General features: G+C 45.0%; 1 protein-coding gene across 2 annotated transcripts in view; it reads left to right on the top strand.

Annotated features, from left to right (window-relative positions):
* The first annotated feature begins 2,133 nt into the window (after window positions 1-2,133).
* Window positions 2,134-14,707, top strand: part of LOC147421129 (uncharacterized) — a 30,528-nt gene continuing 17,954 nt past the window's right edge. Inside the window, exons 1-3 of one of the 2 annotated variants that reach the window (XM_086504905.1) lie at window positions 2,136-2,201; window positions 2,329-2,402; window positions 2,464-2,492. In XM_086504905.1, coding sequence (XP_086361031.1) covers window positions 2,136-2,201; window positions 2,329-2,402; window positions 2,464-2,492 — 169 coding nt within the window. Of the gene's footprint in view, window positions 2,219-2,328; window positions 2,493-14,707 lie in introns of both variants that reach the window. The other variant, XM_086504904.1, reaches the window with a different exon arrangement.

Here is a 14,707-nt window from a genome sequence, read left to right as displayed (position 1 = left end):
AGCTCCTATTCAACGATAGAATTGTGGGCTCTTTTGAGGTTAAAAGGTATATTAAGTAGGGATGCCCCTTGGCCCCCCCTGATTTTTGCCATAGGATCGCATCCTTTAATCATGACACTTGAAGCTAGTGCAGAATGAGGGGAGTTGCAAGGCCTAGCTTTACCTAGAAATAGCCAACTCCTAGCAAAGCTTTTTGCAGACGATTCTCTCCTCTTCCTGAAGGCGTGCCCCCAGGTCATAAGGAAAGCTCTTGAGATTGTACAAATATTCTCGATAGCTTCGGGGTCCAAGTGTAATATTGAGAAGTTAAGGTTGATCTCCCTATCGGAAAATGACTCAATTGACCCTTTTGACTGGTCAGGGGAGATTGTCATAAAAGGGAATATCTTCAGACATCTGGGAGCACCCTTGGGGGTGGACGTAACTCACAAGCAAAGATTTGAGTGGGTGCTTGAAAAAATCAAAACAAAAATGAGTAGGTGGGAGTATGCTCTTCTCCCATTCCAAAGTCGGATAAAAGTGATAAATTCCTTCATGATTCTTTATGTGGCCTTCACTAGCCCGCTTCTCACGATGGCTAAGTGTCACTGGAAAGAGTTCTTAAAACCAGTAAAAATGTTTTTATGGAAAAACAACACGAAATCCACCAGGCCTTGGCAATGGGCCCGTTGGGAATCAGTTGCTCGGCCGGTGAATCAAGGAGGCCTCGGAATTCTCAACCCGGTGGCCCATGCAGAAGCTTGTTGCGCCAAATTTGTCATCTCCTTGGCTAAACAAGATCAAGTTTGGGCTGTCATGATCAAAGATATGATGGAAGCGGCTACACTTGGCTCGAAAGGAGGTAAATGGAGAGGGGTGGAGTTCCATGACAAACTATTAGCCCCGGCATGGTCTACCCTTAGATTGGGGGGCAGCTTAGGAGAATTGGTAAGAAAATGCAAGAGGGCAGCAGGAGTCTTAAAGTGGGGGGAACAAACCAGGTACTTCAAGAAATCCATTTTGCATTGGTCCCCCTGGTTGTCCAAAGTTGCAGATCCGCCACAAATTTCCTATTGGATAGAGACAGCCACCAAGAAACTGAATAACAAGGGTCTGAATCGACTTGGGCACTTCTGGGACAGTGACAACAAGAGTTGGAAAACCATTGATCTTCTGGTTGCCCAGTACCAACTTAATAGCTTGGAGGTCTTGCTTGTCCACAAAGTCATGAAAGAGCTTGACAATATAGTGATGCTGATTTGTGACTCGGAGTTGGACTGGAATGCCTGGAAATGGCTCGGAAGCAGTCTCCTATGGAAACCCCATCCTAAAAACATTTATCATACAATGATGCATAAGAAGGATTGGTCTAGCCCCCTTAACAAGATATGGAAAAAACAATGGCCGGAGGAAAGGTGGGAGCAAGTAATAGAGAACTTCTGGAAGCCTAAGGTTTCGCAGCACATGAAGGTATTTTTATGGAAGGTAATCTAGGGTGCTCTACCGACGGGGGTGAAGATTTAGGAGAGAGGGATTGGGTCAGATTGATGCTTGGGGTGCAGGCTCGCTAGTGAAGATCTAGCCCACCTCTTTATGGATTGCCCAACTATCAAAGGCCTAGCAGGGAAAGTATGCAAGTGGGTCCAAAGAACATGGAAAATTGGTTTCTTCAAGACCGATCTATTCCTTGGAGGGAAGAATTCGGGTAGTCATGCCCTCCTCATCGGCACTCAAATTGTCCGATACTTCTTCTTTCGTAATGTATGGCAGACAAGGAACTGCCGTGTTTGAAGGAGGTTTCGAGGTGGCAAGCTTTGTAGAAATTATACAAGAAAGAAAAGTGCTAATATGGACACTCGGACGCAAGCAACACTCGGAGGATTGGGCTAGGATTACTTGTGCCTTTTTGTCAGCAGTTGGCATGCCTAGGACGGGGGAAAATACTAGCTATCGGTAATTAAAAGATATCAGAAGAACATGGCAATGGACTTTGGTGCCCTGATAGCCGTTGTGATTTTGGTCCGTGTATGATGTCATGGCTCAACACGAGCATGGCAAGACTTTGTAATTTTTTAGGTTGATCAATATAATTCACTCACAATTGTGAGTTTTGCAAAATTAAAAATTAAAAAAAATCATGGTAAAAACTCGAAGGAATGATTGAGTCATTTCCTTCGGCTGGACGAGCGCTCACGATTCCACCACGCGGGTTGAGCAGCGAGGTATCGATCATACGCAGGTTATCAACCTGCTTAACATTTCTTTATTTCTGTGCATCGCGAGCTTTTCATACAAAAATGATAAACCCGGAGCTTGGTATGATGCAAGTTGCAACACTTCATTGTGCAGAAATTGCGCTATTTGTGCGACCATTTGAGGATATTGAGAAAGCGTGTCACACTTCATGGACCTCCATGCAGATCGTTTTTCCTAAAGAGATAATATGTTTTTGATCCGAGTCTGCAATGCTTTCTGCCTCCATAGAAGGCCAGTCTGCAATCACCTCCTGTCTGGTAAATAACAATTAGGCTATATATTGTTTGGGGGTCTTTTTGATGAGTAAGATAATTGGCAATTTAGTTATTTGTTTTGTAATAAATTTATTTCGGTAAAATGTTTGATGTATAAACAATGATGGAAGTCCGGTCCTGCTTGTACATTTTATGATTCTGGTATACTTCTTTATTTTGGACATTTTTCTTAATAATAGGAACTGCATAGGGTTGTCGACAGTCTATGTTTGCTCACACCTTGCTTGCGTCTGCCTTCGGTTTCTGGGTGCATTAGTCCTGGTCGTTCTTCTTGTATACTTTTTTGGTGTATAAGGGGAGCGACCGGGCGTGCCCTACCCGACTCCGAAAACAAAAAAAATGTCTCCTACTTTAGCATCATAATGTCCATTGTTTATAACTTCTCACTGTTTATGATTGTGAGCTGTTCTATGAATTGTTCCTTCATCACATTTTGGCTTGTAGATGGCATACTTTTCTTGGTTATGGCAAAGCCATTTCCATTTTATGCATTATCCAAATTCATCAAGATTCTAACATAAGTTCTATATTTGTGTGCTACAGTAAATGGGGTGAAAAGAACAAAACCACCATGAGTTGAACTAAAATAACAGAATACTTGAACTTGAAAGAGAATTGAACACTAGAGACAAGACACGGTGGGGCGGAGTTCCCCACTCATATGTATTGGCCCCTTGGGCAGGCGCTTCTTGTGGTACTTCCTTTTTATTCATTCTTCACAGTTACAACTATCGAGGAGAGCCTCTCTCCAACTTCACAACTTGCAAGTATATAGAGCCTCCTCCAAGGTTTCGTATTTAAAGGCATTGTGGCCCAGCTTTTACAAATCACTCTCAAAACCAAATGCCAACAATAACTAGCACCCAAAAAGCGTGAAATCATGTGCTCTCATAACTGCACCAAAAAACTCCCAGCTGCCACGTCGGCTTGGGATTTGTGCCACGAATCCTGTTAGGATTCTCGTCGTGTTTCACACTTTTGCAACCCTTGATTGCTCTTTTGATCCAAATCCAGCTGGGTTCCTCTTCCGGTCGTGTCAGGTCATTCCACACCATCACTTTGTGACATTACCTAACCATACCATCACTCTCATAGGGGGGGCGGTTAGGTAATGTCATGCCCTCTCTTGTAAAATGTTCTACCCCAAAAATGGTTGGAATTTGGACCTTCTGCTTGGACAATGCATTTGTTGGGTGTGCAATTAGAGGATATGCAACTACTAAGTGCTTGGACATGCACGATCTGCTCACAGGCTGACGAAGGACACTTCCTAGGCTAACCTGAACCCTAGACCTGAGATAGCTTGTTCACATGCACATAGGGTTAGGTGTGCACGTGACATCGGCCATCTGAATGTGGATGAAATGTAGGTGAAAAATGTAACTTCGTGCCAAAAGTTTCAAAGAGTGCTTGCCAAAATGTGACGTAAACTTAGTATCTCTATCTAAAACAATTGACTTTGGCAAACCACAAAGGGGATACCACCGCTTAATAAACAAACCTGTTATATCTTGTGCTATCAATGTGGCATACAAGGAATGAGCTTGCAAAACTTACTGAAACTATCTACAATGGTTAAACACTGTGAATTCCTTGAATGCAAAGTAGGAGAAAGATTAGTCACAAAGTCCATTGAAGTGCCCTAAAGGGGCCTTCGGGAATAGGCAACAACATCAAAAGACTTTTCCGCTTACCCTGAGGGGCTTTAATTTTTTAATAAATAGGACAATGCGTGACATATCTAAAAACATGTTTTCGCATGTTAGGGCAATAAAAAACCTTTCTTTTTTTTCTTAAGTGGTATTCATGCCTTTGTGCCCACCCGTGAGTGGATCATGCGCATCGTGCAATAGGGCTTTCCTAAGAGAAGGTAACACACAAAGATAATGACAAAAATACAAGAGACCCTCACAAATGAGATAGTTTCTAGGTCCTTGTGCGACACGAGCGTGCAATCATTGCTTACCAAACTCGGAATCTGCATATTGATTTTTCATGCTATCAAAAGATGCTACTTGAATGGAGATTGTAGATCTTTGCGACTTAACACATCTGCAACTAGGTTATCTTTACCTAGAAGACATTCAATCAAACCACCATTTGCTCAAAAAATTGTGACGACTTGGCTTAAAGTCCTATCCTTTTTTGCTTAAAGTTGAGTACTTGTTTTAAGCCAAGTAAGTTGCGTCATCATATTTTACGCATGCCTTTTCTAAAAACTGTTTTAAGTTAATAATGTTTTGTTTTATCTAGTTTTGTTTCGTAGCAAACAAAGTGATTTAGTTTGTTTGTTTGTTTTTGTTTTTGTTTTTTCTTTTCTTTTCTTGTGTACCTTGCTTTCATAGGTTTATGAGTGCTTTATTCCCTCTTATAATTTGTGACTTTAGACTATTCTGAACTTATGAAGGTATACACCATTTGCTCAAAAAATTGTGACCACTTAGCTTGACGGTCACTCCAATGCACTCTAGACATAGAGTGGAGCCACTTGAGGGCTTGATGATTAGTACGAACCACGAATTCTTTGCCATATAAAAAATGCTTCCGATGCTAAAATAGCCAATGAATGACAGAGAGAAGTTCCTTATTGTATACTGAGTAATTCTTTTATGCAATGTTTAGCTTTATACTAAGAAATGTAATTGTACGGCCATGTTGCAAATGCGTGCAAAATCCATAATGTGTGAACTATATGCCTGACACAGACCAAAAGATGAACACACATCATATGTTGTTTTGGGTAAATCCCTACGAACCTGTTCTACTTTAGTGGGGTCTAGTGAGACACAGTCGCAGAGATGATATAACCCAGATAAGTAACCTTAGTCAGAATTTTTTTGGCTTCTTAGCTGCAATATACATCAGTGGATTTCCCTAGTTATTTGGGCTTGAAGTTGACTTTCGAGGTGGTAAATAGATCCAAGAAGCGTGTTCGTTTCGAAGATGACCGAGATTTTTCTTCGGCTTCAGAGAGTTTTGACAGTTCGTCGTTCTCTAGTTCTAGAGAGGATGAGAAAAGGCACAAGAAGCAAAGAAAAAGCCAAAAAAAGCAATAAAAGCAAACTCTAAAAAAAGTCTAGAAGGCATAGGAGGCCATCTAGCAGTTCATAAGAGGAGAGCTCGTCCTCTTGTGACAATGAGAAAATGAACAAGAAGACCAAGGAGTTCAAGGATGGGGTCAAGCAGTCAGGTTTGACACATTTTCAGGCTACCAAGACACCCATCGAGCCCTTAAGTTCATACAACAACTTGACGTCGCCTTCTTGGTAGGTCGTTTTGGTTCTTGAAACGCTTCAAGGTGCGAAGGGGGACATCTTACATGAAAGGAAATGCACAAACATGGTGGTCTATTCTGTTATTACGCAGGAAAGGAAATGCACAAACATGGTCTACTCTGTTATTACGCAAAGAAGCACCTAAGAAGTGGGTAGAATTTTCACTTTTGTTTGGATAAGGGAAGAATATTAGGAAGATGTTATCACGGCTTGGCATCATCTGAGAACGACTAAGAAAGATACGTTGGATGATTACTGCCAGAGATTTTGGGATATTTGTCAGCGCCCTTGTTTCGATGGTCACTTTGAGAAGCTTGACTCTATCTAGAGACTTATGGGACATGCCAAACAAGGTTTTGGTGTGCATGCCGGCTCATTGACTTATCCTACGGACAAGCCAGTGTCCACCTCAGTAGGGCAAGAGTCTTCCAGTGAAGAGAACGAACCAAGGGAATTGGATGAAAGCTCATCAGAGGATTCCAAAGATGTGAGAGAATCAGATGATAGTGCACTGTGCACCAGAGGGTTCCGATGAACAAGGGAATCAACTGATGGTTCATTAGAATTCCGACGATTCAGATTGAGATGCCAGTGGACAAGGGAGGCCATCGGGGCTACCAAGAGGTCAAAGGGCACAAGAAAAGAATATAAAGGCAAGCTAGGTCCACTGGATAATTTGGTCAAGGGTACTTGTTGGCCCTTGATGTTAGATTTACACCACTGCTGCTTCACACACGTCTAGGGCATACATGTACGGCTAGTATGTCTCCGGGCTCCGGGCTCTGGCCACCCACTGCACTGTCCGGCCGTCCACTCCTTGCCGGCTGCCCACCTATTATTTTCATGCTGGGTCGTGGGGTTTCTTTATGCATTGCCCTACCTCCCCCTTCGGCACCTATATGAGGGGCCAGGGGGGTACCCACAGTCAGTCAATTAGACACATTGTACATTGCAGGTTTGTGGTTGTTGGTAGTCATGGGGGGCTGATCGCCCCTCTTCCCTACATCAACGTTTTGGTGTTGTGTTTTCTCTCTCTCTCTCTCTCTCTCTCTCTCTCTCTCTCTCTCTCTCTCTCTCTCTCTCTTGGGGGGGATTGATTGCCCCCTCGTCACAAAGTGATGACGTGGCTGCCTGCTGCTTGAGACCCTAATTGCAGAAACCCTAACCCTAACCCTAATTGCAGAAATCCTAACTACAGCCCGTGAAACGCGGAATTTCCGTACACTTGCTGACGTGGCAGCCCGCAAAACGTGGCGGAATTTTCGGCAGTTTTTGGCAGCTTTTTGGAACTGCTTTTTCTACACAACTGATGGGAGAGAGAAAAAAAAGTCTCTTTGCTTTATTTTAGCAAAGAGAGACAGAAAAAGAGAAATTCCTGCTTTATTTTTACAAAGCTTTTGAGCTTTTGATTTTCAGCTTTTGGGGCTCTGCTTTTGGCATCCCATGTAACCTTTAATTAAACGGGCCGGCCTCTCACAACTCAGAGCATCTGGACGCAGAGTCCGAGTGTGAGGGCCTGCCCACACTCTTGTACTTTGAACTCAGATTAATACAAAAAGAAATACCGAAAGGGGCGCCAGTCTTTGGGGCCAATATCTCTAGGCACGGAACTCCGCCGGGCCAAGTGTCGAATAAATTGTGAACTATGAATTGTTTTGAAGTGGTTATTTGGTGCTGTCGCGGTAGATTCTTGACTTGCAATGTCCAAGTCTATTACACCTCTTCCCTACATCAGCGTTTTGGTGTTGTGTTCTGTGTCTCTCTCTCTCTCTCTCCTCTCATGCTTCTGCACACATGCACTCTCACATGGTATCAGTCACCAGCGTTGAGGGCACATCATCACCCGTATGAGGTTCTTCTCCCACGATCAAATCAGCCAGCATTTCTGCCAGCTTTTTTACACCAAGAGGGGGGGCGGCATCAATTGGAGTCTTTTCATCGTTTTTGCTGGAGAACACCAGATCTGCATTCCCCACACCAAGCGCTAGCAGCAAGACAGTTTTTCGTCGCCAGAAAACCCTCTGTTCCACTTGCATTTTCGGCCAGCATTGCACTTGCGTTTTTGGGGCTGAAATGCCAGGGTTTTCTGGACAGCAGGGCAGCGTTTTGCAAGAGAGGGGGAGCGCTAGCCTATGCCCATTATGGATCTTGCCTTCCTACCCGGCCTTGGATCCAGTGCATTGCCGGCCCTATTCCTCTTCATCTGCTACAGATCTCAGCCATATACACCTGCTGTTTTTTCTCTGTTTTCAGCCCACCCGGGGTCGCTACATTGATTCCCCACCCTCCTCAGACCCTCTGCACCGCTCCGGACCATGCCGGGAGCGCACGAGCACGCTGAAAATCGCTGGACAGCAGCGTTTTCATTCGCAGTTGCGTTTTTGGGTGGACAGCAACCACATGGCTTGTGTTTTTCACAGAGAATGAAGTTACCTCTTGCCAGGACACCATCCAGTGGTGGTCCGTGCGATCTCTTAGTGACTGTTGCAATACACGGTATCTTCCACATCGGCTTGATCATCTATTGGCGTACGATCCTTGGGAGATCCATTCATTCCAGCCATCATTCGGCAGTTGCGCACTCCAGAGGGAGTGATGACTTGTGGTTTGTTATGGACACACCTATGCACTCATCAGAGGAGTTCACACGAGATATGGCCATGCTCATGGCATATGGGATTCCGATGTTCCTAGAGAAGACACCACCATCTTGGGTTGACAGACACTTACCACTTGACCTCGACACGTCAGATCACTTGTTTATACAGGAGCATCTACATGGACCTAGGGAGAGGATCTTGGATCTCTTCTTGGCCAGGTTCATTGCTTATACAGGAGCATCTACATGGACTTAGGGAGAGGATCTTGGATCTCTTCTTGGACAAGTTCATTGCTTGGATCTACAGACTGGAGTGGGACTTCAGTGCTTTCGACTCTCTTGGAGAGTTTACCCGCAAGATGCGGGAGATCAGACATCATTATGCGATTACATCCGGAGTCACCCGGAGCTTTGCTTGGATGGTAGTGCAATTGCTCTTCTACACTCCTGATCATTTCGATTGCTACCTTCAGAGTTGCCTACACTCACCCTCGGTAACCTTACAACAGACTTATCCTCCATCCTGGGCAGCATGCCACTCCTAGCTCATTCACATTGAGACCCACACCGAGATGCAGTTTGGTGGCGTTGTTGGCGCAGATTTTGTTTTGGTTGACACCGGAGGATTGGAGGCAAGAGATACAGGCAAGACGGCGCAGACAGATTGGTCCGGCCTTTCCTCTTCTCAGAGGATCTTCATAGTGCAGACTACTCAGTTTGGCTTCCCTACTTCATATAGGATGATTACAGTGCAGATAGCTTGGTCCGATCACACCTCTTCTCAGAGGCCCTTCACAGCGCAGACTGTTGAGTCTGGCTTTCCCCTCATCTTGAATTACTCTACCTAGTGACATGACACCATCTGATGGTGGTCTGTGTGGTCTCCCGGTGATTGCTGCAGCTTACGGTAGCTTCTACAGTGCAGATTGCTTAGTTTGGCTTTCCTTGATTCGGAGGACGTTTATGGCGCATATTGCTACATCTGGCCTTCCTTGAGTTTTACACAGCTTAGCCACCTGGCCACCCTGGGTAACAGGTTCATGCATTGACAAGCTTCCGGTCATTCTCATGATGGCTCCTTGGCTTCCCTATTTTCTCCAGACGTTTTGACTACAGACATCAGAGATCCTATTGGGCAGGACACTTGTAGGTCTATTGGCACTTCTTTCACGAGAAGGAGTTGTTTCCACACTCAGTTTGGGACCTTCACGCAGTATCCTTCACCGTGTATGGGCGGAGTACAATAGTTTGCTACACTGCTTGTGACGGCACTTTACCATGGAGATCTCTCGGAGGTTGGGACACCCTAGATTGCTGCTACACTCGCGGAGTATTGTCCTTTAGTGGACATCGCAGCAGACTCTTCATCATTTGCCTCACATCTTCGGCTTCATGCGGTTTGTTCAGCATCGGGTGCTAAGGGGGGGTGTTAGATTTACACCACTCTGCTGCTTCACACAGATCTAGGGCATACATGTACGACAGTATGTCTCCGGGCTGGCCACCCACTGCACTGTCCGGCTGTCCACTCCAGGCCGGCCGGCCGCCCACCTTTGTCCGAGCGCCCATCCTAGATTTATTTCATGCTGGGTCGTGGGGTTTCTTTATGCATTGCTCTACCTCCCCCTTGGGCACCTATATGAAGAGCTAGGGGGATACCTAGAGTCAGTCAGTCTGACACACTGTACATTGCAGGTTTGTGGTTGATGGTAGTCATGGGGGGTTGATCGCCCCCTCTTCCCTATATCAGCGTTTGGGTGTTGTGTTCTCTCTCTCTCTCTCTCTCTCTCTCTCTCTCTCTCTCTCTCTCTCTCTCTCTCTCTCTCTCTTCTGCACACGCGCACTCACACTTGATGCAGAGTGAATGGAGGAGAACATCTCAAATTCTCTTTAGAGAGAGCTGTACCTTGAAGCTTTTGGAATTAGCCGTGTCTATGCCAAAAGTTACCAATCAGCTGCTGTACCTTGAAGCTTTTGGAATTAGCCGTGTCTATGCCAAAAGTTACCGATCAGCTGGTACTGTGTGGAATGCACAAAAGGTGAGCCACTCCACTGCTTTCTAACAGATTGCCTAGATTGAATAAAGTCACTAATTTCTCTTTGAGATTTTAGGGATAGTGATAGGTTGACAATATTTTGCGGAATGACTTTATGAAAATATGTAATTGAATTGGAAATTTCCTTGACTAACTGAAGACATGTGCTTTTTCATGTGTGTATTGTTAGAGACATGTAGAGAAAGATGAAATGTCTGCAACATTTTATCTGATGAATGATTTGGAACTAATAAACTTCTATAAGCTGTCCCACTTTTGTTGGGTTGACATTCCCCTACTCTAACCCGACTTCGGCAGCATGACCATAGTATAAGTCTTCACGGACAAAATCCCAAGTAAACAGTGACTTTTTGCGCACTTTAGAGCACTATACAAAACCTCACAAGCAATTACAGCACGCTGAAATCTCTGTTTTTGGCCTCCAATTTGCACCAAAATAGAGCTTCCCTGAAGCTCTTGGGACCTATAGGCATCAAAACTGGCCAAAACTCTAAACCTGCAAAAAATTATAGCAGGCTGTAATTCTTTGTTCTACGCTCCTATACACGTGTCCATCACCCCTGTGGATAGCTCTTGAGCTCTTGCACTTGTAGGGTCACTTGCCCTTGAATTAGACAAGATCCCTCTCGGGAAAACTCTCTAAATTGTATTGTACAAGCACCCAAGGCTTCCGCGAGGCTCCCCTGGCATTACCTTGCAATATAGGTGCAAAACCCTAAACCTGCAAAAAAACACAGCAGGCTGTAATTCCCTGTTTCGCATCGTTTTGAGTGGAGCAAACATGTCTATGCGTGTCTTTGAAGCTCCCGCACGTAATGGAAAGTTCCCCTACAAATCGGACGAGTTTCCAAGCGAGAAAACTCTCCGTTTTCGCATCCCTTCGCGATGGAACTATGCATACCCGAAGGGGATTAGCAATTAGCTAATCTGGTTCCTATACAGAAGGCTCTTGCCTTGGCAAACGCGCATAAAACCCCCTGAACTGTACATGGTCATCTGAGAAGCCCAACTAGAGGGGCATCACCATATGTGCAAAGGGGGGAGAGAGATATGTGCAAGAGCAAATCATTGCGCTGCATAAGACAAGGGAGAAGGCAAGCTTTCTATTAAAGCTGTGATCACCTGCACCCACTACTCACACAGACACTGTGCTCACAATCAATAAAAATCAGCTTGGGACAAGACTTCTGGAACTTGAGTTGGCCTGCAGGTTGCTCTCCTCTTGCCATGTGTCCAGTTTGCTTCTTTTTGTTTAATTCCTAGTACCCACCAACTTATAAAGTCGTGCCGAGGGGCCTAAATGACTTTAATTGAGCCTAGCCACTTCTTTACTGGTCAGATTCTAGTGCTGATCGGCCCAACAAAGGAAAGAAACCAACAAATATATATAGTGGTTGTCATAGTCTCGTGACATACCCCCCTCTTAAAATCGCAAACGTCCTCAATTGCGTGCCATATATACATGCCATGAATGATTTAGTGTGGTAAGCACCCTTTTATCATCGCATGTATCCGCAAGAAAGACTGTCAAACATGTGTACAAACGACTTAATGAGAGCTTCAAACTTTTGTCAAACAATATACACTGCTATTGCATTGAATCCTTATGTACATATGAAGTGCTAGCTCTATCATCACCCCTCTTTTGAGCACGTGTCAAGCCCTTTGACCTTTGCTCTACTGAAGTGATCTGAGTTGGAGAATACATGGGCTGTAAACCTAAAAGCTTCAAGGTAAAGCTGCAATACATTTGATGACTCTATCAACTCACTTTCTTCCATCCACTTTGCATCCATAGGTGGACAGTTTTTGAACTTCACCAAATAACTGTCTTGCAACTTTTCCCTTAACTTTTCTTTCTTTTAGCTTGTCCTCCATATGACTCGGCTGAGTCTTTAGCCTTCTCTGCACTTTCTAACCCTTGGGAAGCTTCAGGAATCGCTTTTGCAAAGGACTTCTTTGTTGAATTTTTCTTTGACTGACCCCCTTTCACGTTGCCCTGAAACCCACTGTCCTCTCCCTTCAAAAAGGCATGACCAATACTGGCAACTTCCATAAGTTGAGTTAGGGTGGCCACTCTGTTCTTTGTACAGTAGTCTCGAAGCCCTGCCCATAACAATACTTCTCAATCTCCTTTGTCAGTGGCACAAACCTGTAGGAGGTTACTGAGAGCAACGCTTTACAGAACCTCCGATTGTACTCATGTAGGCTCTTGCAAGTAGCCGTAGTAAGTTGGTGCCAATCCGTCATGAGATCGGCTTCAAATTCATTTGACAGCCACGCAGATGCAACCATTTGCTTGAAGTATACCTATCACTCATGTGACGGGTGCATGTCCTTGCATCAACAGTGTCGTCCATCATGAACGCGCATTTCCTTGAAAGGAAGTGGTAGCTGTCTTGACCTTGGAAGCCCGTCTAAAATTCCCCTTTGCATAAGTTGTATCAAACTACTGGAGGAAAGTAAGAGACTTTGTCTTATTCTCAAAGCCATTGAAAGTATCAAACTTCACAACTGCACCACCTTCTTTGTATGGTTTTGGTTTTTCTAGCGCTCCCAAATTATTATAGGGAAGTGTCTGCAACATAGGCACTGTAATAGGGATCATTGACGCCCCTTGGTCATTGACATTTTGAGTCACTGGTGCCATATTTGCCTGTTGGTTGGAAAAACCAGCCATGCCAAAATTGTCGTGTGGCACCCCAAATTGGTCCTCATGGTACTGGCACCCTTGCTGCATGCTAATTACCATACATGGGGTTTGGCATCATGCTTTGCATACCCCGCAAAGACATGGGGTTTGGCATGTACTACTGGTTTCCAGGCGCATAACCAGCCATGCTTTGAAACACAGATCCACCCCCGAAATACCCAAGATGTACATTGGGTGGTGGAAAAACCTGACGCATACCCTGGAATTTCAACCCCTTTGATGGCCATCAATTCTCAGCCCCTAGCCTCGTCACGGTTGCAGACCTGGGTCGTCGACAATGCTAGCAGATTCGGGCATTCAGCCTGAGTGTCATCGTCTTCCTCCTCCTCCTCGCCGTCATTGTCATCGTCGTCGACACAGTACCCCAGTTCCTAGTATCCCTTGTGCCTTGGCTCAACATAAGGACCCACAGAACGCGTCGTTGACATCATCGTCGGCGACATAGAACCACTAGTATCTCGTTGTCATTGTCATCGTCGTCGACATAGACCCATCCAGAACCTCGTCGTCGTTGCTATAGTCGTCGATATAGACCCATCAGTACCTCGTTGTCGATATCATCGTCGTCGACATAGACCCATCAGTACCTCGTCGTCGACATCATCGTAATCGACATAGACCCATCAATACCTTGTCGTCGACATCATCGTCCGACATAGACCCAGCGGTAACCGTCGTCGTCATCATCGTCGTCAACATAGAACCTCTCAGTACCTCAGTTACTTAGCACCCAGAGTACCCACAATACCATCAATACCCAGTGGTACCAAGCATCAGGACCATTAGTACCCTGTAGTACCTAGCATCAATAGCATCAATACCCATTAGCATCAATACCTCAACATTTAGCATCATTATACCAGCATTGTGCAAGAATAAAGAAAGTACTTGCTTTGGCAATAGAGCAAGCGGGCCCTTGAGGGTTTGGGACCCGACATTCGGTGTCGTCTCTCTCTCTCTCTCTCTCTCTCTCTCTCTCTCTCTCTCTCTCTCTCTCTCTCTCTCGTGTCTCTCTTTTTGTTCTGTTCAGTTCAGTTCTTTCAAGTGAAGTAAAGTGTCCCTTGTGTTTGTGCGGAGTACTGGATCCGAGCTAAATCCGTAAACACTTCCGTTGCACCTGACATTGGTATTAGAGCCCTGTGTGTGCTTCGGCTTTGCGAACTCAAGGGAAGTACCAAGAACCTAAAGAACCCTAGAAGAACCATCAAGAACCCAAGCAGAACCGAAGAACCCAAGCAGAACCAGAGAACCCAAAGAACCCAAGCAAAACCAAGAACCCAAGGAACCTCTCCCGGTTTTTTCCCTGAAAGAATCTTCGAGTCTGGATCATGGACTTATTAGCTCACATCTTCATTGCCATGTCTTTGAAGGAAGATTGACATCGGATACACGACAACCCAGATCTTGAGTACCAAGATCTACTTGCCTCTTATGGGGATATGGAAGGAGTTGGAAACAAGATCCTTAACCTCTTCTGCATTCGCATTCGCATTCGCATGTAGCGTGCATCCACTTCCGCCGACAAGAACCCCTTGGATACCCCTGCAATGTTT

Source organism: Adiantum capillus-veneris, chromosome 28 (assembly GCF_014529385.1).
Source record: "Adiantum capillus-veneris isolate H3 chromosome 28, ASM1452938v2, whole genome shotgun sequence".
Lineage (NCBI taxonomy): Eukaryota > Viridiplantae > Streptophyta > Polypodiopsida > Polypodiales > Pteridaceae > Adiantum > Adiantum capillus-veneris.
The sequence above is the reverse complement of the archived record's forward strand: the minus strand, read 5'-3'. Positions and strand labels throughout refer to the sequence as shown.